Source organism: Lucilia sericata, unplaced genomic scaffold (genome assembly GCF_015586225.1).
Source record: "Lucilia sericata isolate MDLA Ls3-8-SP2 unplaced genomic scaffold, ASM1558622v1 Contig004142F_arrow, whole genome shotgun sequence".
NCBI classification, from domain to species: domain Eukaryota; kingdom Metazoa; phylum Arthropoda; class Insecta; order Diptera; family Calliphoridae; genus Lucilia; species Lucilia sericata.
The window spans coordinates 1-25,192 of NW_023997161.1; the positions used below are offsets into that span (position 1 = coordinate 1).

At 31.0% G+C, this 25,192-nt stretch overlaps 1 protein-coding gene across 1 annotated transcript; it reads right to left on the minus strand.

The window, feature by feature from the left end:
• Nucleotides 1–2,317: 2,317 nt before the first annotated feature.
• Nucleotides 2,318–7,272, minus strand: LOC119615120 (the record flags this gene model as incomplete). The annotated part of the gene is made up of 2 exons (XM_037971198.1): nt 5,866–7,272; nt 2,318–5,581 (listed from the first exon to the last, which is right to left on the minus strand). Coding segments are annotated over exons 1-2 (4,671 nt in total), but the record flags the coding sequence as incomplete, so codon positions are not given.
• Nucleotides 7,273–25,192: the final 17,920 nt, after the last annotated feature.

Sequence of the window (25,192 nt, forward strand, 5' to 3'; positions counted from 1 at the left end):
TTTTTCTTATTTTACTCTTGCATATTCATTAATTTTGAAAATTGTTACTTTAATTTTAACACAATTGATTTAAAATTTTTGCTTTTCATTTTAGATTAAAAACTTTTTGTAGATTTTATGCTTTCACAATTTTCTTGTTTTCACTTTTCACGTGATGCTGGCAAATATGTAGAATGAAGATGCTGCGAAAATGTGTTGAATGATGATGTCGTAGAATGTGTAGAGGTGTATATTTTATTGGTTATAAATTACAGGTTCAGGTTCTCGAAATCCAGATTTTCTGGATCTGATAGGAATGTTAAGAATTTTGGACCAGTGCCATTTTCTCCCCAGATTGATCTTTGAGCATCCATAATCAGGTCACATGGGTAAGAAATTTCTTTTATTTAAACTTTTAAGATTATTTGAATTTTTAAAGATTTAATTTTGGTACAATTTAACTTTGGAAAATTTATCAATTGATGTTCTTCGGATGGAGGTTGAATCAAAAAGGAAGTAAAAGTTAAAATGTGCTTAATATAAGCCGTAGAAAAGAAAACCTGATGGAAATTTTTGGTAGTAAATGTCAAGAAGATGAATAAAATCTTTTACAATTTACAATGTTGTAATAAAAAGTATCTACATGTCTTGATATTACCGCCCCAATGTCAGATATTTTATCAACATTTTTACAGCATTTCATAATCACTTTATTTTCGGATTTGCAGCCAGAATCGAGAGAAAAAACATAAAATATTCAAATATATTCTATATTTTTCTCTGAAATACCATATTTTATTAATTAAATAGTAAAAGTCATTATTTATATTTATTTACTTTAGTAAATTATACTTTACATACGTTCATGTATGTAAAAATTAGTCGAGACACAAACCTCGATATTTTACATCAAGCAAATTACAACTGTGCAATTGCAATTTGTGCCATAAAAGAAATGAAAAAACAAAAGTAAAAAAAAAAGCAAAATCAAGAAAAGAAAACAAGAAGAAGACCAAAGTCCAACTTAGATATTTTTAATTATAATGGTAAACTTTTTTAAAGAAGAACAAAATAAATAAATTAAAGCAAATATAATTAACAAAAAGTAAAATCAATTATAAAACCAAAATAAATAAAAACAAAACCAAAATCAAAGCAAAAGCAAAACGCTTGTGTGTTTCTGTTTTCTAGGGTAAGTAGAAAAAAACCAAAATTTGTATTCATAATAATTATATTCGGTGTATATTTCTCCCCAGAATATTAATGAACAGAATGAGGTGGCGAAATATGGATGGAAAATAATTCCTTGGCTATCCTGACTATCAATTAATTCACTCAATGTTATACTTAAAACCTTATGGAGTGGTAATGAAAGCCACTTTCTATTTAGCTGATTCAATTATATATATAAGTATATGATATCAAAAGTTGTAAATTTTACCATTGTGGTTGGTGCTAGTTATACAGTGTTTTGAAAACAGAAATTTATTTTTTAAAAATTGTCATTCAATAAATTGTAGATTTTCAGTAAATTTCTTTTATAATTCAAATTTTCAATATTTTGCAAAAACGCCCATTACAAACCGGATAATTCGGTCGATATTCGAAGCAGAATTAGATGGAAAAAAAGGCGGTATTTGTATTGCATATTGTATTGAATTGTAATTCTTGCAATCAAAACTACTTAGTATGTGTTTTTATAATGTTTGAATTGTATTCGCTTATAATGATTTTGTAAGATTTGTAAACAAAAAATTTCACCAAAACCTTTTATTTTGCTTATATTAAAGAAGATTTTTCAAATAAACATCTAAAAAAAACTGTCTTATTCAAGCATTCATTTAGTTATTTTGATTTGCTCCTTAATTTCTGATTAAAAAATGCAAACAAATTTGTATGTAAATAAAAGTATAACTTTTTAAGATGATAATGTTTGTTTATATCCAATGTTATCAGCAATTTATTCTCTAGTTTGCAAAATAGGAATATTTTTGAAATAGTTATTCTATATTCTATTCTATATAATCGTAATATATGAAATTAATAGTAAAAAATCTAGTAAAACAAATAATATTTTACGTTTAGAGATTTCTGTTTTATATTGGTTTTAATAAAAACTAAAATATTTTTAAGTATACAAAAGATAGAGTACGTATCAAATAAAAAGAAAAATCAAGTGAATATACATACATAATTTAAAATTTTTTTTTTTTTAAATTCTGAAATTTTAAGCTCTAATATCTTTCCCATGAAATGTTCCTACAAGTTTTCCTTGTAAATCTTCAAGAATGTAATAGTTATTCCCAAGTTTTTCTCGAATCCTAGCCTTTATAAATACTGGTGATAGTTTGGCATTAAATCGTTTCTCAAAATTGCTTTGTGCGAAATTTCTCCTATATATTTCCTGGCCAACTGTAAAATGTTGAGTCTTAGCTCGAAGATTATATTGGTGTTGGTTTCTATTATAAGCTTCATTTATATGTTTGCGTATATCTTGACGAATTAACTGTAGTTGATCATCTCGTGTCAAATTCGCAGAAGGCTCATTAAGTAACTGAAGGTTCCTTAACAATGAATAAGAGGATGCATGAGTGACCATGTCAAAGCCAAATAAAGCGTGATAAGGTGAGCATCCGATGGATTGATGATATGAGTTACGGAGAGCACAACTAATAGCCGTAAGATTTTCGTCCCATACACGTTGATCTTTCTTAAGATACGCTCTTATACCAGCAATCAGTGAACGATTCACTCGTTCAGAGGCGTTGGATTGGGGGGAGTAAAGTGCTGTATACGTGTGTTGAATTCCATAGGAAGTTAGAAAAGCATTAATATCGTTTGCACGGAATTGACTACCGTTATCACTTACTATTGTTTCCGGTACGCCATATGTGTGAAAAATAGATTTTTGCAAAAACTCTTGAATGGCAATAGAAGTAAATTTCCTTAATGGACACAACCAGTGGAATTTGCTGAAGTGATCTAAAACTATAAGTAAGCCAATAAAACCAGTTTTACTTCGCGGATACGGTCCCAGAAGGTCTATGTAAAGGCGCTGGAATGGGCGAACGGAAGTGACTTGATTTCCCATTGGCGGTTTCATTACAAAATTTGGAGATTTTGTCACTTTACACGTTTCACAGTCACGAACGTAGTTTTTCACATCTCGCACCATTCCAGGCCAGAAAAAGTTTCTTCTGAGAAGCTCAATGGTTTTACTCATTCCTCCGTGAGCTGACACAGGGGCATCGTGTGCTCTTGCAATAGCGGTTCTTCGAAGACCATAAGGAATCCAGAGTTTCCAGCATTCTTGTTCCTGAGCTTCTTCTCCAGAATAGTGTTGCGTGCGATAATAAACATATTTATCCACAATTTTTACATCAGGATATTTTGCCTGGTTATTGTTTATTTTATCTTTTAAATCTAGGTAATCTTTATCATCGAAATGCGGAGAATTTAAATCAATTTCCGGTTCACTAATTTCTAAGGCAGATACTTCTTCATCAGGAATTCTTGACAGCGCGTCCGGCACGATGTTATCTTTTCCTTTCCTATGTGAGATTGTAAATTTATAAGCCTGCAACTTGAATACCCATCTGGCCAATCTACCGCTTAGATCAGGCTGTCTCATTAGCCATAATAGACTAGAATGGTCCGTAACCACTTCAAACTCTTGCAATTCCAAATAGCATCTAAATCGTTTTATTGCCTCTATAGCTGCTAAGCATTCCCGCTCTGTGACACTGTAATTACGCTGCGCTGAATTTAACTTTTTACTCATGTATGCAATTGGTTTTTCGTTTCCTTCTTCATCCAATTGCACCAGAACTGCGCCAATGCCGTAATCACTAGCATCACAGTGCAGGAAGAACTTCTTTGCAAAATTTGGATTTGACAAGACCGGAGCAGTGGTTAGAAGCATTTTTATTCTGTGAAAGGCTTGATGAGCTGCTTCTGTCCATACGAATTTTTTCTTTGTAGATAGCACTTCAGTTATGGGGAATACTTCGCTGGAAAAGTTTACGATAAAGCGACGATACCACCCCGCCAATCCAAGAAAACCACGAACCTGCTTTAAATTTTTAGGTGTAGGCCAATTAATGATAGCTGAAATCTTCTCAGGATCAGTTGTTATCCCTCCGTTTCCTATGACATATCCCAGATAGTTCACCTTAACAACGCAAAATTTAGACTTTGATATGTTCAGTGTTAAGTTGGCTTTTCGGAACTGAGACGCGATTCGCACTAAAACTTCTAAATGAGTCTCAAAATCTTCAGATACAATTACTAGATCGTCCAGATACCCAAAGACGCATTGCCGTAGATCGGGAGGTATAATTTCGTCCATTAATCTACACATTGTTTGAGGGGCATTACACAGTCCGAAAGGCATCACTACAAACTGATATAGTGGTCTGCCTGGGACTGTGAATGCCGTCAATGGTTTGGACTTATCATCAAGGGCAATTTGCCAATAGGCATCCTTCAGATCTAACTTGGATATGAGATTCGCTTTTGGAAGCCTTGCAAAAATTCCCTCTATGTTTGGCAATGGATAAGCATCCTTTTTGGTGACTAAATTCACCTTTCTTGCATCTAAACATAATCTTACTTTATTTGGTTTGACAACCAAACGCATTGGTGAGCTCCATGGGGACGTAGATGGCTCAATGACCCCAAGCGCCAACATTCTGTCAATCTCACCAAACATCAGTTTCTCGACAGCAGGAGAAACCGGATAGAACCGTTGCTTGATTGGTGTAGCTACAGCTACCTCAATCGAGTGCTTAATTAAGCTAGTTCTTCCCAACCCTTGCTTTTCAAAATTAGGGAATAGTTCTATAACAGCGCTAAGCTGTTGGCGTTGGCTTAATGTGAGTGGGTAGGAATTTTCATCGGAATTATCATCAGACTTTTCTTTAGAATCGGACAAAACATCGGACTTTGCATCAATAACGGACAAATCAGACGGACAGTTGGACTTATCATTAACAAAAACTATACTTACAGCTCCAACTAGGTCTGGAAGCAATGCGAAGGTGTTCCAAAAGTCGATTCCCAGTATCAAACGTTGCGCAATTGATGGTATTATAAACAATTTAATAGGTTTCGATTTATTTTGAAAAGTGATGTTAACATCCAACCAACCGAGGACAGGTTGTGAATTTCCATCGGCCGTCTTGACAAAGCTCTTACATTTTACAAAATTAGGAAATTTTGAAAAATCAGTTAAGGCTAAATCGGATCCAACACAACTAATGTTGGCCCCAGTGTCTAACAAACCAAATTCATTAAAGTTCAAAAAATTCACTTTCGCATAATAGCGCTTATCTTTAGGATTCGAAACAATGGTAGACACGAGAAATTTGCGACAAATTTTGCGAATTTTATAAAATTTTCTTAATCTAGCTGTAGAACGTTTAGTTTTAACTTTGGGATTTACACATATGCTTGAAACATTGAATATTTCATTACGTTTTTGAAGATAAATCTCCAATCGTTTATGATACGGAAGTTTAGGGAAGATAATGTGATTCACATTTTCTTCAGAACTTTCATGGATAGGATATGAGGAAGTTTGACGTTGTAAAATTGTTATGGGCTTTTTGATATTTAAATTTTCAGAAATATCAAATTGAGTAAGACTTGACCGGTTTTCAATACTATTGGAATTATTGTTAGAGTTGTTATTTTCTGAATTTGTTTTAGAATATTGATTAAACTTTATATATTCTCGTTCATTCGAGGAAAAGTTTTGAAGTTTTTTGCTTGATTCTGTCGACGATTTGCACAAGTTATACAATTAGGCTTGTACACCTTTTTCGCACCACATCCATAGCAAAATATATTCCTGTCCCTTAGACAGTCCTCCCAATGGTGTCCTACCTCATCACAATTCCAACATTTTATGTCCTCTGGATGTTGCATTGCATCCACAGATATGTTATTTTCCGGAACATCACGTAAAATCTCATTGTCGTTAGTGTCAATTTCATTAATATACCGCCGAGGTAACATTGCATTTGGATTTCTACCAACAAAACTTTTTCTCACGTATTCATCACTAAGGAAGTGTTCTCTCATTTGCACAAGCTTTCGCAAATGTGAAATGGAGTGAATAGGAACATAAAGCAAGTCCTGGCGAATATCAGGACGAAGATTTCTTGCTAGAATTTCTATTAGTTCCGGTTCAGACATGGGACTGGGTAGGCGATCCATAATCGAAGATACTGCTTCATAAAATGTATCAAAGTTTTCAGCTGGTTTCTGTTTTCTATTTCTAATCTCTTCTCGTATGTCAAATGAGGATTTAAATTCCTTATATTGACACTTTATGGCATCACAAAAATCTGACCAATCTATGGCTGGTACTTGTTTATGGTATCGCCAATACCAATCCCTTGCCTTTCCCGTTAATAAAACGTGTAAATTTTTGCAAACGACTGAAAAATCGCCATTGAAATTGTCCCTAGTTAGCGATCGAATACGATATAAAAACTCATCCACATTTAACCCAGTAGCAGAGCCATCAAACTTTAAGTTCCAGTTCTGTATTACCGATGTAATTTTGTCAGGGTGCATTGAGGTGTTATAAGAGTTTGAATTTGAAAATATATTGGGCGAATTTAAGAATTGAGTATTATTGACATTTTCCGTATAATTGTTATTATTAGGTCTAACAGAACGATTAGGATTACAACCATTATTATTGGCTGTATTAGCAGATGGTATAATATTTAAATTTGTCAAAAGCCGAGTAATATTGTTTTCGATCATCTGGTTAATTTTGTTATAATCAACGTTAGTATCATTAGTATTCCGTTGAGGAGAGTGATGAGATTGTTGACGTGTTGGGGTATTCATTAAATTTGTATCAGGAATGTTCGAAACATGACGATCAGGAGTAACTAAAGTTTCTAAATTATGATTATCTGACTCTGCAAAGAGATTGCAAGATGCACTACGAAGGTTATAAGGCTTTGAAACTGCTCCTCTACCTTTGCCTTTTGTATTGCCTTTGGCTAAAGGTAGAAGTTTATTCACAATGTTGAGTTTACGTAACTCACAGAGTTGAAAGGATCTCTTACATACTGGACATTCTGAGGAATTTGCCAAATGCGATTCAATACACTGTCTATGATACGTGTGAGAACATTGGTTAATTATCAGACAATCTTGGCCTTCCGCCATAGTTTCGTTGCACACATGGCAAACTGAAGGTTCTATTGTTAATGGTGCTAAAGGTAATGGAGGTGGAATATTGGATGGTGGTGGAGTACGATCAAGCGACATTTTGAACGAAATTAAAAGAAAATCTAGTAGATTTTGGTGAAAATTTCGTACTCGAAATTCCCGGTTATAATCAAAAATAGAAACAAAAGAAAATAATGGTTTGAAGAAAAAAAAAAATAAATAAATTTCACTTGAAAATATCTCTGTAGGAAAATTTTAAACGTTATTTAATTATGTGTTGATTAATTCAACGACAATAATTTTAAATAATTAATCAAAAGAAATTAAAAAAGTTTAAAAGTAAAATTTTGACAAAAAAAAAAAAATTAAAAATTTTAATTTCCTTTTATTGCAAAATAGAACAGAAAAACTAATTTTCAATTTGTAATTGTATTATGTAATTGATAAAAAAAAATATATACAAAATTTTGGTGTTTTTATTCTCAAAAGATGAATTAATAAGTAGGGTAATTAACGATTTCCAAATTTGACTTATACAGGAAAACAAAAATAGGCTATGGAGTTAATCATAAAACCAAAAGTAAAATTTTATGTTTTGACAAACCGAAAATATACCATTAACTTTGTCTTTACCTTTACTGGTATATCCTATAAAACAAAAGGTCAATGAATTGTTACAAACGTATCAGTGAAATCCACTATGAATATAGTCTTTCGATATCTAAGTCAACAACAAAAAATATTAATTTCTAATCTTACTCTAACTAACATTCAAGTAATTAAATTTATTTGAAAATAATTATCGAAGTTTAAAAAAGTATCTACGATTTCTTGCCGGTCAGCTTATCCGAATTTTAAAACCTCAGATAACTGAAAAATCCAGGAAAGATCTATAAATTATTTTTAACTACGACTCATATCTTCAAATCGATTTAAAACTGAACTTTTCGAAATGAAATCTAAAAAGAAAAACCAAAATAACAGAGTTTAGAGCCTAAAAGAACACAGAAGTTCTTTCGGCCCCACGTTGGGCGCCATTTCTTGTAATAAATTCATTTTTAGGACTCTAAGATTTTATAATCTTAGCGAGAATAAACTCTCCTGTTGTTTTGCCATCAATCCAAGTTCTTTGGGTTATTCAAAAAACAAGGCAAGTAGCTGCTGAAAGTTATATTAGGATAAGGACTGCGGGAGCCTTTGATTTGCTAGCACAGCAGCCGGGAGGGGGGTTCGTGTCCTTTCCTAGTATAGCCAAGTCTCTTACAATCATTATTTTAGACTCCCTTTTTATTTAAAGATTTGAAAAGAAAGAAATTTAAACTAAACTAATATGGTCCAGGATGACTAGAAGATGAAAAAAACATGCCCCGCTCTAGTCAAAATGAAAGATATGTAAATATATACTACGTTATTAGGTATAAGTCAATCGGACTAACTATCTCCTAGATCTTGAGGAGATTCTCGTCTCATAACCCTCACCAACCAATCATTTCAATGACGACATAAATTCTTTCTTGAAATCCCTACCGTAGATATACCCTAACTTATATATTCATCTTTTTAATAATAAACACCTTGGAGATTAGTTTAGAAATTCATGTTGACAAATGAACAATTTATTGAAAAAAAAAAAACTTAAACTTAAATTATGAAACATTATTGTTTACAATTTTGAGAAAGGGAAAAAAAATATTTAAAACAAAAATTATAATTTAAACTAAATAATATTTACGACCGAATTCTGAACATGCTCTGTATGAAATTCTTACGTTCAATTGGTCGAAATAATATTTAATCGAAAAAATAAAATAATATTCAAGCAAAAAAAAAAAAAAATGTTTAAATAAACTTAAATAATAGGAACATACTTCTGATGAAATTCTAAATACGGTTTACCATTAGTAGTAAAATACTTTTGCTCTTACTATAATTAATATTTACGAAACATTTTGCTCAAATTTCTATCGAAGCTAAACCACTGTGCTTTTCAAAGTAATGTAAAAACATATTTGCGTTTATCTTTTTTGTATTTCTTGATCGAGAAACAAACAAAACAAAATCTCATAAGATAACAACAAAAACCACTTGTAATTAAATGTAAATGTTGCTAAGCCTTTATGTCAACATTTAACAAAATATCAACATGTATACATATGTATCAATTACTAAGCATAGAACTTGGCAGTGAGAGAACTTGATTTCAATTGAAAGCAACATGTTTACGAAAAAAAAAACTTTAAAATAATATCAGTTTTGTTCCAACATTACTCTCTTAAACAATATGTTTCCATTGGTTGTTGTTGTTATATTATGTTTGATTAGAATATTAGTCTTGAAGGTCAATGAACAAGAACTATAAACGTATGATTAGGTTTGAGATACATAAGATCAAACTTACCAACTTGACATCGAACTGCAGAAGGCCTTCCAGGGTAGCGATGCAGGTTGCTAAAGGAGTTAAAAGTTTATGGTTCTTGTTTGTGATATTATTTGCCAGTTAATTCATTATTTACGCGTTGTTTTGTATTTTGTTTCTGACTCTACATTTATTCACTTTGTATTTGCACTGTGGTAGTTTTTAGTGACTTTTGGTTTTAATTTGACTTAAGAAGTATTTTAATGAACTGTGATATTACTCCTTCTAATTTAGTATAATTTTTTAACTTTAGCACAATTTACTTTTGAATTAGCTTTAATTGCAACTGACTTTAGACGGTGATATTATTTATTAATTTTTAGGAAACTTGAACTGTGATAAAATTTTACATGAAACATGACTGTGATCTAAATTTACTGTGATATTTATCTTATTTTACACTTGCAGATTCATTAATATATTAACACAATTTGCTTTTGTTTTCATTTCAATATATGTAATTGACTTTTGGCTGTGATATTTTTCTTATTTTACTCTTGCATATTCATTAATTTTGAAAATTGTTACTTTAATTTTAACACAATTGATTTAAAATTTTTGCTTTTCATTTTAGATTAAAAACTTTTTGTAGATTTTATGCTTTCACAATTTTTCTTGTTTTCACTTTTCACGTGATGCTGGCAAATATGTAGAATGAAGATGCTGCGAAATGTGTTGAATGATGATGTCGTAGAATGTGTAGAGGTGTATATTTATTGGTTATAAATTACAGGTTCAGGTTCGCGAAATCCAGATTTTCTGGATCTGATAGGAATGTTAAGAATTTTGGACCAGTGCCATTTTCTCCCCAGATTGGATCTTTGAGCATCCATAATCAGGTCACATGGGTAATACTTTAGCAGAACTTGATAATCCTTATTTCTTTATTTAAACTTTTAAGATTATTTGAATTTTTAAAGATTTAATTTTGGTACAATTTAACTTTGGAAAATTTATCAATTGATGTTCTTCGGATGGAGGTTGAATCAAAAAGGAAGTAAAAGTTAAAAATGTGCTTAATATAAGCCGTAGAAAAGAAAACCTGATGGAAATTTTTGGTAGTAAATGTCAAGAAGATGAATAAAATCTTTTACAATTTACAATGTTGTAATAAAAAGTATCTACATGTCTTGATATTACCGCCCCAAGTGTCAGATATTTTATCAACATTTTTACAGCATTTCATAATCACTTTATTTTCGGATTTGCAGCCAGAATCGAGAGAAAAAACATAAAATATTCAAATATATTCTATATTTTTCTCTGAAATACCATATTTTATTAATTAAATAGTAAAAGTCATTATTTATATTTATTTACTTTAGTAAATTATACTTTACATACGTTCATGTATGTAAAAATTAGTCGAGACACAAACCTCGATATTTTACATCAAGCAAATTACAACTGTGCAATTGCAATTTGTGCCATAAAAGAAATGAAAAAACAAAAGTAAAAAAAAAAACAAAATCAAGAAAAGAAAACAAGAAGAAGACCAAAGTCCAACTTAGATATTTTTAATTATAATGGTAAACTTTTTTAAAGAAGAACAAAATAAATAAATTAAAGCAAATATAATTAACAAAAAGTAAAATCAATTATAAAACCAAAATAAATAAAAACAAAACCAAAATCAAAGCAAAGCAAAACGCTTGTGTGTTTCTGTTTTCTAGGGTAAGTAGAAAAAAACCAAAATTTGTATTCATAATAATTATATTCGGTGTATATTTCTCCCCAGAATATTAATGAACAGAATGAGGTGGCGAAATATGGATGGAAAATAATTCCTTGGCTATCCTGACTATCAATTAATTCACTCAATGTTATACTTAAAACCTTATGGAGTGGTAATGAAAGCCACTTTCTATTTAGCTGATTCAATTATATATATAAGTATATGATATCAAAAGTTGTAAATTTTACTATTGTGGTTGGTGCTAGTTATACAGTGTTTTGAAAACAGAAATTTATTTTTAAAAATTGTCATTCAATAAATTGAGATTTTCAGTAAATTTCTTTATAATTCAAATTTTCAATATTTGCAAAAACGCCATTACAGTTCGTCTAAAAAATGGTCAATTTGAAGGATCGGTAGAATTATTGTTCTATGTTTAAAAACGCGGTAATTTGAGGTTCCGATATGGTTGCAAATAACTTTGACAGTTTTCATGCTAGGGCAATAGTTTATGCATCATTTTAAAGCATTACAGTTGCACTTTATTTTGGTGTATAATTTGTGGCATAATGAATTTTTACAAAATTGGATAGATCGGTATATTTATTGGTACAGGTTTAAAAATGCGGTAATTCAAGGCTCCGATATGGTTGCAAATAACTTTTATAGTTTTCATGTTATAACAGTCGTTTATATATCTTTTTATTGCATTATAGTTGCCATTTGTTTTGGTATATAATTTATTGCATAATATATTTTTAGAAAATGGCCAATTGGATAGATCGGTAGAATTATTTTCACAGCTTTAAAAAGGCGGTAATTTGAGGTTCCGATATGGTTGCAAATAACATTGACAGTTTTCATGCTATGACAGTCATTTATGCTTCATTTTAAAGCATTATGATTGCACTTTAATATGGTATATAATTTGTAGCATAATGTGTGTTTTTACTAATTGGTGAATTTGATAGATCGGTAGAATTATTGTTCTATGTTTAATAAACGCGGTAATCTGAGGTTCCGATATGGCTGCAATTAACTTTGGCAGTTTTCGTGCTAGGACAGTCGTTTATGCACCATTTTAAAGCATTAAAATTGCCATTTGCTTTGGTATATAATTTATTGCATAATGTATTTTTGGAAAACGGCCAATTGGATAAATCGGTAGAATTATTTTCCCAGGTTTAAAAACGCGGTAATTTGAGGTTCCGATATGGTTGTGAATAACTTTGACAGTTTTCATGCTATGACAGTCATTTATGCATCATTTTAAAGCATTACAGTTGCACTTTGTTTTTGTGTATAATTTGTGGCATAATGAATTTTTACAAAAATTGGATAGATCGGTATATTTATTGGTACAGGTTTAAAAATGCGGTAATTTAAGGCCCCGATATGGTTGCAAATAACTTTTATAGTTTTCATGTTATAACAGTCGTTTATACATCTTTTTATTGCATTTTAGTTGCCATTTGTTTTGGTATACAATCTATTGCATAATGTATTTTTAGAAGATGGCCAATTGGATAGATCGATAGAATTATTTTCCCAGGTTTAAAAAGGCGGTAATTTGAGGTTCCGATATGGTTGTGAATTACTTTGACAGTTTTCATGCTATGACAGTCATTTATGCATCAGTTTAGAGCATTATGATTGCACTTTAATTTGGTATATCATTTGTGGCATAATGTGTTCGTCTAAAAAATGGTCAATTTGATGGATCGGTAGAATTATTGTTCTATGTTTAAAAACGCGGTAATTTGAGGTTCCGATATGGTTGCAAATAACTTTGACAGTTTTCATGCTAGGGCATTAGTTTACGCATCATTTTAAAGCATTACAGTTGCACTTTATTTTGGTGTATAATTTGTGGCATAATGAATTTTTACAAAAATTGGATAGATCGGTATATTTATTGGTACAGGTTCAAAAATGCGGTAATTTAAGGCTCCGATATGGTTGCAAATACCTTTTATAGTTTTCATGTTATAACAGTCGTTTATATATCTTTTTATTGCATTATAGTTGCCATTTGCTTTGGCATATAACTTATTCCATAATGTATTTTTGGAAAATGGCCAATTGGATAGATCGGTAGAATTATTTTCACAGCTTTAAAAACGCGGTAGTTTGAGGTTCCGATATGGCTGCAAATAACATTGACAGTTTTCACGCTATGACAGTCATTTATGCATCATTTTAAAGCATTATGATTGCACTTTAATATCGTATATCATTTGTAGCATAATGTGTATTTTTAAAAATTGGTCAATTTGATAGATCGGTAGAATTATTGTTCTATGTTTAATAAACGCAGTAATCTGAGGTTCCGATATGGTTGCAATTAACTTTGGCAGTTTTCGTGCTAGGACAGTCGTTTATGCACCATTTTAAAGCATTAAAATTGCCATTTGTTTTGGTATATAATTTATTGCATAATGTATTTTTAGAAAATGGCCAATTGGATAGATCGGTAGAATTATTTTCCCAGGTTTAAAAAGGCGGTAATTTGAGGTTCCGATATGGTTGTGAATAACTTTGACAGTTTTCATGCTATGACAGTCATTTATGCATCATTTTAAAGCATTATGATTGCACTTTAATTTGGTATATCATTTGTGGCACAATGTGTTCGTCTAAAAAATGGTCAATTTGAAGGATCGGTAGAATTATTGTTCTATGTTTAAAAACGCGGTAATTTGAGGTTCCGATATGGTTGCAAATAACTTTGACAGTTCTCATGCTAGGGCAATAGTTTATGCATCATTTTAAAGCATTACAGTTGCACTTTATTTTGGTGTATAATTTGTGGCATAATGAAATTTTACAAAAATTGGATAGATCGGTATATTTATTGGTACAGGTTCAAAAATGCGGTAATTTAAGGCTCCGATATGGTTGCAAATAACTTTTATAGTTTTCATGTTATAAAAGTCGTTTATATATCTTTTTATTGCATTATAGTTGCCATTTGCTTTCGTATATAACTTATTCCATAATGTATTTTTGGAAAATGGCCAATTGGATAGATCGGTAGAATTATTTTCACAGCTTTAAAAACGCGGTAGTTTGAGGTTCCGATATGGCTGCAAATAACATTGACAGTTTTCACGCTATGACAGTCATTTATGCATCATTTTAAAGCATTATGATTGCACTTTAATATGGTATATCATTTGTAGCATAATGTGTATTTTTACAAATTGGTCAATTTGATAGATCGGTAGAATTATTGTTCTATGTTTAATAAAAGCAGTAATCTGAGGTTCCGATATGGTTGCAATTAACTTTGGCAGTTTTCGTGCTAGGACAGTCGTTTATGCACCATTTTAAAGCATTAAAATTGCCATTTGTTTTGGTATATAATTTATTGCATAATGTATTTTTAGAAAATGGCCAATTGGATAGATCGGTAGAATTATTTTCCCAGGTTTAAAAAGGCGGTAATTTGAGGTTCCGATATGGTTGTGAATAACTTTGACAGTTTTCATGCTATGACAGTCATTTATGCATCATTTTAAAGCATTATGATTGCACTTTAATTTGGTATATCATTTGTGGCACAATGTGTTCGTCTAAAAAATGGTCAATTTGAAGGATCGGTAGAATTATTGTTCTATGTTTAAAAACGCGGTAATTTGAGGTTCCGATATGGTTGCAAATAACTTTGACAGTTTTCATGCTAGGGCAATAGTTTATGCATCATTTTAAAGCATTACAGTTGCACTTTATTTTGGTGTATAATTTGTGGCATAATGAATTTTTACAAAAGTTGGATAGATCGGTATATTTATTGGTACAGGTTTAAAAATGCGGTAATTCAAGGCTCCGATATGGTTGCAAATAACTTTTATAGTTTTCATGTTATAACAGTCGTTTATATATCTTTTTATTGCATTATAGTTGCCATTTGTTTTGGTATATAATTTATTGCATAATATATTTTTAGAAAATGGCCAATTGGATAGATCGGTAGAATTATTTTCACAGCTTTAAAAAGGCGGTAATTTGAGGTTCCGATATGGTTGCAAATAACATTGACAGTTTTCATGCTATGACAGTCATTTATGCTTCATTTTAAAGCATTATGATTGCACTTTAATATGGTATATAATTTGTAGCATAATGTGTGTTTTTACTAATTGGTGAATTTGATAGATCGGTAGAATTATTGTTCTATGTTTAATAAACGCGGTAATCTGAGGTTCCGATATGGCTGCAATTAACTTTGGCAGTTTTCGTGCTAGGACAGTCGTTTATGCACCATTTTAAAGCATTAAAATTGCCATTTGCTTTGGTATATAATTTATTGCATAATGTATTTTTGGAAAACGGCCAATTGGATAAATCGGTAGAATTATTTTCCCAGGTTTAAAAACGCGGTAATTTGAGGTTCCGATATGGTTGTGAATAACTTTGACAGTTTTCATGCTATGACAGTCATTTATGCATCATTTTAAAGCATTACAGTTGCACTTTGTTTTTGTGTATAATTTGTGGCATAATGAATTTTTACAAAAATTGGATAGATCGGTATATTTATTGGTACAGGTTTAAAAATGCGGTAATTTAAGGCCCCGATATGGTTGCAAATAACTTTTATAGTTTTCATGTTATAACAGTCGTTTATACATCTTTTTATTGCATTTTAGTTGCCATTTGTTTTGGTATACAATCTATTGCATAATGTATTTTTAGAAGATGGCCAATTGGATAGATCGATAGAATTATTTTCCCAGGTTTAAAAAGGCGGTAATTTGAGGTTCCGATATGGTTGTGAATTACTTTGACAGTTTTCATGCTATGACAGTCATTTATGCATCAGTTTAGAGCATTATGATTGCACTTTAATTTGGTATATCATTTGTGGCATAATGTGTTCGTCTAAAAAATGGTCAATTTGATGGATCGGTAGAATTATTGTTCTATGTTTAAAAACGCGGTAATTTGAGGTTCCGATATGGTTGCAAATAACTTTGACAGTTTTCATGCTAGGGCATTAGTTTACGCATCATTTTAAAGCATTACAGTTGCACTTTATTTTGGTGTATAATTTGTGGCATAATGAATTTTTACAAAAATTGGATAGATCGGTATATTTATTGGTACAGGTTCAAAAATGCGGTAATTTAAGGCTCCGATATGGTTGCAAATACCTTTTATAGTTTTCATGTTATAACAGTCGTTTATATATCTTTTTATTGCATTATAGTTGCCATTTGCTTTGGTATATAACTTATTCCATAATGTATTTTTGGAAAATGGCCAATTGGATAGATCGGTAGAATTATTTTCACAGCTTTAAAAACGCGGTAGTTTGAGGTTCCGATATGGCTGCAAATAACATTGACAGTTTTCACGCTATGACAGTCATTTATGCATCATTTTAAAGCATTATGATTGCACTTTAATATCGTATATCATTTGTAGCATAATGTGTATTTTTAAAAATTGGTCAATTTGATAGATCGGTAGAATTATTGTTCTATGTTTAATAAACGCAGTAATCTGAGGTTCCGATATGGTTGCAATTAACTTTGGCAGTTTTCGTGCTAGGACAGTCGTTTATGCACCATTTTAAAGCATTAAAATTGCCATTTGTTTTGGTATATAATTTATTGCATAATGTATTTTTAGAAAATGGCCAATTGGATAGATCGGTAGAATTATTTTCCCAGGTTTAAAAAGGCGGTAATTTGAGGTTCCGATATGGTTGTGAATAACTTTGACAGTTTTCATGCTATGACAGTCATTTATGCATCATTTTAAAGCATTATGATTGCACTTTAATTTGGTATATCATTTGTGGCACAATGTGTTCGTCTAAAAAATGGTCAATTTGAAGGATCGGTAGAATTATTGTTCTATGTTTAAAAACGCGGTAATTTGAGGTTCCGATATGGTTGCAAATAACTTTGACAGTTCTCATGCTAGGGCAATAGTTTATGCATCATTTTAAAGCATTACAGTTGCACTTTATTTTGGTGTATAATTTGTGGCATAATGAAATTTTACAAAAATTGGATAGATCGGTATATTTATTGGTACAGGTTCAAAAATGCGGTAATTTAAGGCTCCGATATGGTTGCAAATAACTTTTATAGTTTTCATGTTATAAAAGTCGTTTATATATCTTTTTATTGCATTATAGTTGCCATTTGCTTTCGTATATAACTTATTCCATAATGTATTTTTGGAAAATGGCCAATTGGATAGATCGGTAGAATTATTTTCACAGCTTTAAAAACGCGGTAGTTTGAGGTTCCGATATGGCTGCAAATAACATTGACAGTTTTCACGCTATGACAGTCATTTATGCATCATTTTAAAGCATTATGATTGCACTTTAATATGGTATATCATTTGTAGCATAATGTGTATTTTTACAAATTGGTCAATTTGATAGATCGGTAGAATTATTGTTCTATGTTTAATAAAAGCAGTAATCTGAGGTTCCGATATGGTTGCAATTAACTTTGGCAGTTTTCGTGCTAGGACAGTCGTTTATGCACCATTTTAAAGCATTAAAATTGCCATTTGTTTTGGTATATAATTTATTGCATAATGTATTTTTAGAAAATGGCCAATTGGATAGATCGGTAGAATTATTTTCCCAGGTTTAAAAAGGCGGTAATTTGAGGTTCCGATATGGTTGTGAATAACTTTGACAGTTTTCATGCTATGACAGTCATTTATGCATCATTTTAAAGCATTATGATTGCACTTTAATTTGGTATATCATTTGTGGCACAATGTGTTCGTCTAAAAAATGGTCAATTTGAAGGATCGGTAGAATTATTGTTCTATGTTTAAAAACGCGGTAATTTGAGGTTCCGATATGGTTGCAAATAACTTTGACAGTTTTCATGCTAGGGCAATAGTTTATGCATCATTTTAAAGCATTACAGTTGCACTTTATTTTGGTGTATAATTTGTGGCATAATGAATTTTACAAAAGTTGGATAGATCGGTATATTTATTGGTACAGGTTAAAAATGCGGTAATTCAAGGCTCCGATATGGTTGCAAATAACTTTTATAGTTTTCATGTTATAACAGTCGTTTATATATCTTTTTATTGCATTATAGTTGCCATTTGTTTGGTATATAATTTATTGCATAATATATTTTTAGAAAATGGCCAATTGGATAGATCGGTAGAATTATTTTCACAGCTTTAAAAACGCGGTAGTTTGAGGTTCCGATATGGCTGCAAATAACATTGACAGTTTTCACGCTATGACAGTCATTTATGCATCATTTTAAAGCATTATGATTGCACTTTAATATGGTATATCATTTGTAGCATAATGTGTATTTTTACAAATTGGTCAATTTGATAGATCGGTAGAATTATTGTTCTATGTTTAATAAAAGCGGTAATCTGAGGTTCCGATATGGTTGCAATTAACTTTGGCAGTTTTCGTGCTAGGACAGTCGTTTATGCACCATTTTAAAGCATTAAAATTGCCATTTGTTTTGGTATATAATTTATTGCATAATGTATTTTTAGAAAATGGCCAATTGGATAGATCGGTAGAATTATTTTCCCAGGTTTAAAAAGGCGGTAATTTGAGGTTCCGATATGGTTGTGAATAACTTTGACAGTTTTCATGCTATGACAGTCATTTATGCATCATTTTAAAGCATTATGATTGCACTTTAATTTGGTATATCATTTGTGGCACAATGTGTTCGTCTAAAAAATGGTCAATTTGAAGGATCGGTAGAATTATTGTTCTATGTTTAAAAACGCGGTAATTTGAGGTTCCGATATGGTTGCAAATAACTTTGACAGTTTTCATGCTAGGGCAATAGTTTATGCATCATTTTAAAGCATTACAGTTGCACTTTATTTTGGTGTATAATTTGTGGCATAATGAATTTTTACAAAAATTGGATAGATCGGTATATTTATTGGTACAGGTTCAAAAATGCGGTAATTTAAGGCTCCGATATGGTTGCAAATAACTTTTATAGTTTTCATGTTATAACAGTCGTTTATATATCTTTTTATTGCATTATAGTTGCCATTTGTTTTGGTATATAATTTATTGCATAATATATTTTTAGAAAATGGCCAATTGGATAGATCGGTAGAATTATTTTCACAGCTTTAAAAACGGCGGTAGTTTGAGGTTCCGATATGGCTGCAAATAACATTGACAGTTTTCATGCTATGACAGTCATTTATGCTTCATTTTAAAGCATTATGATTGCACTTTAATATGGTATATAATTTGTAGCATAATGTGTGTTTTTACTAATTGGTGAATTTGATAGATCGGTAGAATTATTGTTCTATGTTTAATAAACGCGGTAATCTGAGGTTCCGATATGGCTGCAATTAACTTTGGCAGTTTTCGTGCTAGGACAGTCGTTTATGCACCATTTTAAAGCATTAAAATTGCCATTTGCTTTGGTATATAATTTATTGCATAATGTATTTTTGGAAAACGGCCAATTGGATAATCGGTAGAATTATTTTCCAGGTTTAAAAACGCGGTAATTTGAGGTTCCGATATGGTTGTGAATAACTTTGACAGTTTTCATGCTATGACAGTCATTTATGCATCATTTTAAAGCATTACAGTTGCACTTGTTTTTGTGTATAATTTGGTGGCATAATGAATTTTAACAAAAAATTGGATAGATCGGTATATTTATTGGTACAGGTTTAGAAAAATGCGGAATTTAAGAAGGCCCGATTTTATAGTTTTCATGTTATAACAGTCGTTTATATATCTTTTTATTGCATTATAGTTGCCATTTGCTTTGGTATATAACTTATTCCATAATGTATTTTTGGAAAATGGCCAATTGGATAGATCGGTAGAATTATTTTCACAGCTTTAAAAACGCGGTAGTTTGAGGTTCCGATATGGCTGCAAATAACATTGACAGTTTTCACGCTATGACAGTCATTTATGCATCATTTTAAAGCATTATGATTGCACTTTAATATGGTATATCATTTGTAGCATAATGTGTATTTTTACAAATTGGTCAATTTGATAGATCGGTAGAATTATTGTTCTATGTTTAATAAAAGCAGGTAATCTGAGGTTCCGATATGGTTGCAATTAACTTTGGCAGTTTTCGTGCTAGGACAGTCGTTTATGCACCATTTTAAAGCATTAAAATTGCCATTTGTTTTGGTATATAATTTATTGCATAATGTATTTTTAGAAAATGGCCAATTGGATAGATCGGTAGAATTATTTTCCCAGGTTTAAAAAGGCGGTAATTTGAGGTTCCGATATGGTTGTGAATAACTTTGACAGTTTTCATGCTATGACAGTCATTTATGCATCATTTTAAAGCATTATGATTGCACTTTAATTTGGTATATCATTTGTGGCACAATGTGTTCGTCTAAAAAATGGTCAATTTGAAGGATCGGTAGAATTATTGTTCTATGTTTAAAAACGCGGTAATTTGAGGTTCCGATATGGTTGCAAATAACTTTGACAGTTTTCATGCTAGGGCAATAGTTTATGCATCATTTTAAAGCATTACAGTTGCACTTTATTTTGGTGTATAATTTGTGGCATAATGAATTTTACAAAAGTTGGATAGATCGGTATATTTATTGGTACAGGTTTAAAAATGCGGTAATTCAAGGCTCCGATATGGTTGCAAATAACTTTTATAGTTTTCATGTTATAACAGTCGTTTATATATCTTTTTATTGCATTATAGTTGCCATTTGTTTTGGTATATAATTTATTGCATAATATATTTTTAGAAAATGGCCAATTGGATAGATCGGTAGAATTATTTTCACAGCTTTAAAAAGGCGGTAATTTGAGGTTCCGATATGGTTGCAAATAACATTGACAGTTTTCATGCTATGACAGTCATTTATGCTTCATTTTAAAGCATTATGATTGCACTTTAATATGGTATATAATTTGTAGCATAATGTGTGTTTTTACTAATTGGTGAATTTGATAGATCGGTAGAATTATTGTTCTATGTTTAATAAACGCGGTAATCTGAGGTTCCGATATGGCTGCAATTAACTTTGGCAGTTTTCGTGCTAGGACAGTCGTTTATGCACCATTTTAAAGCATTAAAATTGCCATTTGCTTTGGTATATAATTTATTGCATAATGTATTTTTGGAAAACGGCCAATTGGATAAATCGGTAGAATTATTTTCCCAGGTTTAAAAACGCGGTAATTTGAGGTTCCGATATGGTTGTGAATAACTTTGACAGTTTTCATGCTATGACAGTCATTTATGCATCATTTTAAAGCATTACAGTTGCACTTTGTTTTTGTGTATAATTTGTGGCATAATGAATTTTTACAAAAATTGGATAGATCGGTATATTTATTGGTACAGGTTTAAAAATGCGGTAATTTAAGGCCCCGATATGGTTGCAAATAACTTTTATAGTTTTCATGTTATAACAGTCGTTTATACATCTTTTTATTGCATTTTAGTTGCCATTTGTTTTGGTATACAATCTATTGCATAATGTATTTTTAGAAGATGGCCAATTGGATAGATCGATAGAATTATTTTCCCAGGTTTAAAAAGGCGGTAATTTGAGGTTCCGATATGGTTGTGAATTACTTTGACAGTTTTCATGCTATGACAGTCATTTATGCATCAGTTTAGAGCATTATGATTGCACTTTAATTTGGTATATCATTTGTGGCATAATGTGTTCGTCTAAAAAATGGTCAATTTGATGGATCGGTAGAATTATTGTTCTATGTTTAAAAACGCGGTAATTTGAGGTTCCGATATGGTTGCAAATAACTTTGACAGTTTTCATGCTAGGGCATTAGTTTACGCATCATTTTAAAGCATTACAGTTGCACTTTATTTTGGTGTATAATTTGTGGCATAATGAATTTTTACAAAAATTGGATAGATCGGTATATTTATTGGTACAGGTTCAAAAATGCGGTAATTTAAGGCTCCGATATGGTTGCAAATACCTTTTATAGTTTTCATGTTATAACAGTCGTTTATATATCTTTTTATTGCATTATAGTTGCCATTTGCTTTGGTATATAACTTATTCCATAATGTATTTTTGGAAAATGGCCAATTGGATAGATCGGTAGAATTATTTTCACAGCTTTAAAAACGCGGTAGTTTGAGGTTCCGATATGGCTGCAAATAACATTGACAGTTTTCACGCTATGACAGTCATTTATGCATCATTTTAAAGCATTATGATTGCACTTTAATATCGTATATCATTTGTAGCATAATGTGTATTTTTAAAAATTGGTCAATTTGATAGATCGGTAGAATTATTGTTCTATGTTTAATAAACGCGGTAATCTGAGGTTCCGATATGGTTGCAATTAACTTTGGCAGTTTTCGTGCTAGGACAGTCGTTTATGCACCATTTTAAAGCATTAAAATTGCCATTTGTTTTGGTATATAATTTATTGCATAATGTATTTTTAGAAAATGGCCAATTGGATAGATCGGTAGAATTATTTTCCCAGGTTTAAAAAGGCGGTAATTTGAGGTTCCGATATGGTTGTGAATAACTTTGACAGTTTTCATGCTATGACAGTCATTTATGCATCATTTTAAAGCATTATGATTGCACTTTAATTTGGTATATCATTTGTGGCACAATGTGTTCGTCTAAAAAATGGTCAATTTGAAGGATCGGTAGAATTATTGTTCTATGTTTAAAAACGCGGTAATTTGAGGTTCCGATATGGTTGCAAATAACTTTGACAGTTTTCATGCTAGGGCAATAGTTTATGCATCATTTTAAAAGCATTACAGTTGCACTTTATTTTGGTGTATAATTTGTGGCATAATGAATTTTTACAAAAGTTGGATAGATCGGTATATTTATTGGTACAGGTTAAAAATGCGGTAATTCAAGGCTCCGATATGGTTGCAAATAACTTTTATAGTTTTCATGTTATAACAGTCGTTTATATATCTTTTTATTGCATTATAGTTGCCATTTGTTTTGGTATATAATTTATTGCATAATATATTTTTAGAAAATGGCCAATTGGATAGATCGGTAGAATTATTTTCACAGCTTTAAAAAGGCGGTAATTTGAGGTTCCGATATGGTTGCAAATAACATTGACAGTTTTCATGCTATGACAGTCATTTATGCTTCATTTTAAAGCATTATGATTGCACTTTAATATGGTATATAATTTGTAGCATAATGTGTGTTTTTACTAATTGGTGAATTTGATAGATCGGTAGAATTATTGTTCTATGTTTAATAAACGCGGTAATCTGAGGTTCCGATATGGCTGCAATTAACTTTGGCAGTTTTCGTGCTAGGACAGTCGTTTATGCACCATTTTAAAGCATTAAAATTGCCATTTGCTTTGGTATATAATTTATTGCATAATGTATTTTGGAAAACGGCCAATTGGATAAATCGGTAGAATTATTTTCCCAGGTTTAAAAACGCGGTAATTTGAGGTTCCGATATGGTTGTGAATAACTTTGACAGTTTTCATGCTATGACAGTCATTTAATGCATCATTTTAAAGCATTACAGTTGCACTTTGTTTTTGTGTATAATTTGTGGCATAATGAATTTTTACAAAAATTGGATAGATCGGTATATTATTGGTAACAGGTTTAAAAATCGGGTAATTAAGGCCCCGATATGGTTGCAAATAACTTTTATAGTTTCATTGATAACAGTCGTTTATACATCTTTTTATTGCATTTTAGTTGCCATTTGTTTTGGTATATAACTTATTCCATAATGTATTTTGGAAAATGGCCAATTGGATAGATCGGTAGAATTATTTTCACAGCTTTAAAAACGCGGTAGTTTGAGGTTCCGATATGGCTGCAAATAACATTGACAGTTTTCACGCTATGACAGTCATTTATGCATCATTTTAAAGCATTATGATTGCACTTTAATATGGTATAATCATTTGTAGCATAATGTGTTTTTTTACAAATTGGTCAATTTGATAGATCGGTAGAATTATTGTTTCTATGTTTAATAAAAGCAGTAATCTGAGGTTCCGATATGTTGCAATTAACTTTGGCAGTTTTCGTGCTAGGACAGTCGTTTTATGCACCATTTTAAAAGCATTAAAAATTGCCATTTGTTTTGGTATATAATTTATTGCATAATGTATTTTTAGAAATGGCCAATTGGATAGATCGGTAGAATTATTTTCCCAGGTTTAAAAAGGCGGTAATTTGAGGTTCCGATATGGTTGTGAATAACTTTGACAGTTTTCATGCTATGACAGTCATTTATGCATCATTTAAAGCATTATGATTGCACTTTAATTTGGTATATCATTTGTGGCACAATGTGTTCGTCTAAAAAATGGTCAATTTGAAGGATCGGTAGAATTATTGTTCTATGTTTAAAAACGCGTAATTTGAGGTTCCGATATGGTTGCAAATAACTTTGACAGTTTCATGCTAGGGCAATAGTTTATGCATCATTTTAAAGCATTACAGTTGCACTTTATTTTGGTGTATAATTTGTGGCATAATGAATTTTTACAAAATTGGATAGATCGGTATATTTATTGGTACAGGTTCAAAAATGCGGTAATTTAAGGCTCCGATATGGTTGCAAATAACTTTTATAGTTTTCATGTTATAAAGTCGTTTTATATCTTTTTATTGCATTATAGTTGCCATTTGTTTTGGTATATAATTTATTGCATAATATATTTTTAGAAAATGGCCAATTGGATAGATCGGTAGAATTATTTTCACAGCTTTAAAAACGCGGTAGTTTGAGGTTCCGATATGGCTGCAAATAACATTGACAGTTTTTCACGCTATGACAGTCATTTATGCTTCATTTTAAAGCATTATGATTGCACTTTAATATGGTATATAATTTGTAGCATAATGTGTGTTTTTACTAATTGGTGAATTTGATAGATCGGTAGAATTATTGTTCTATGTTTAATAAACGCGGTAATC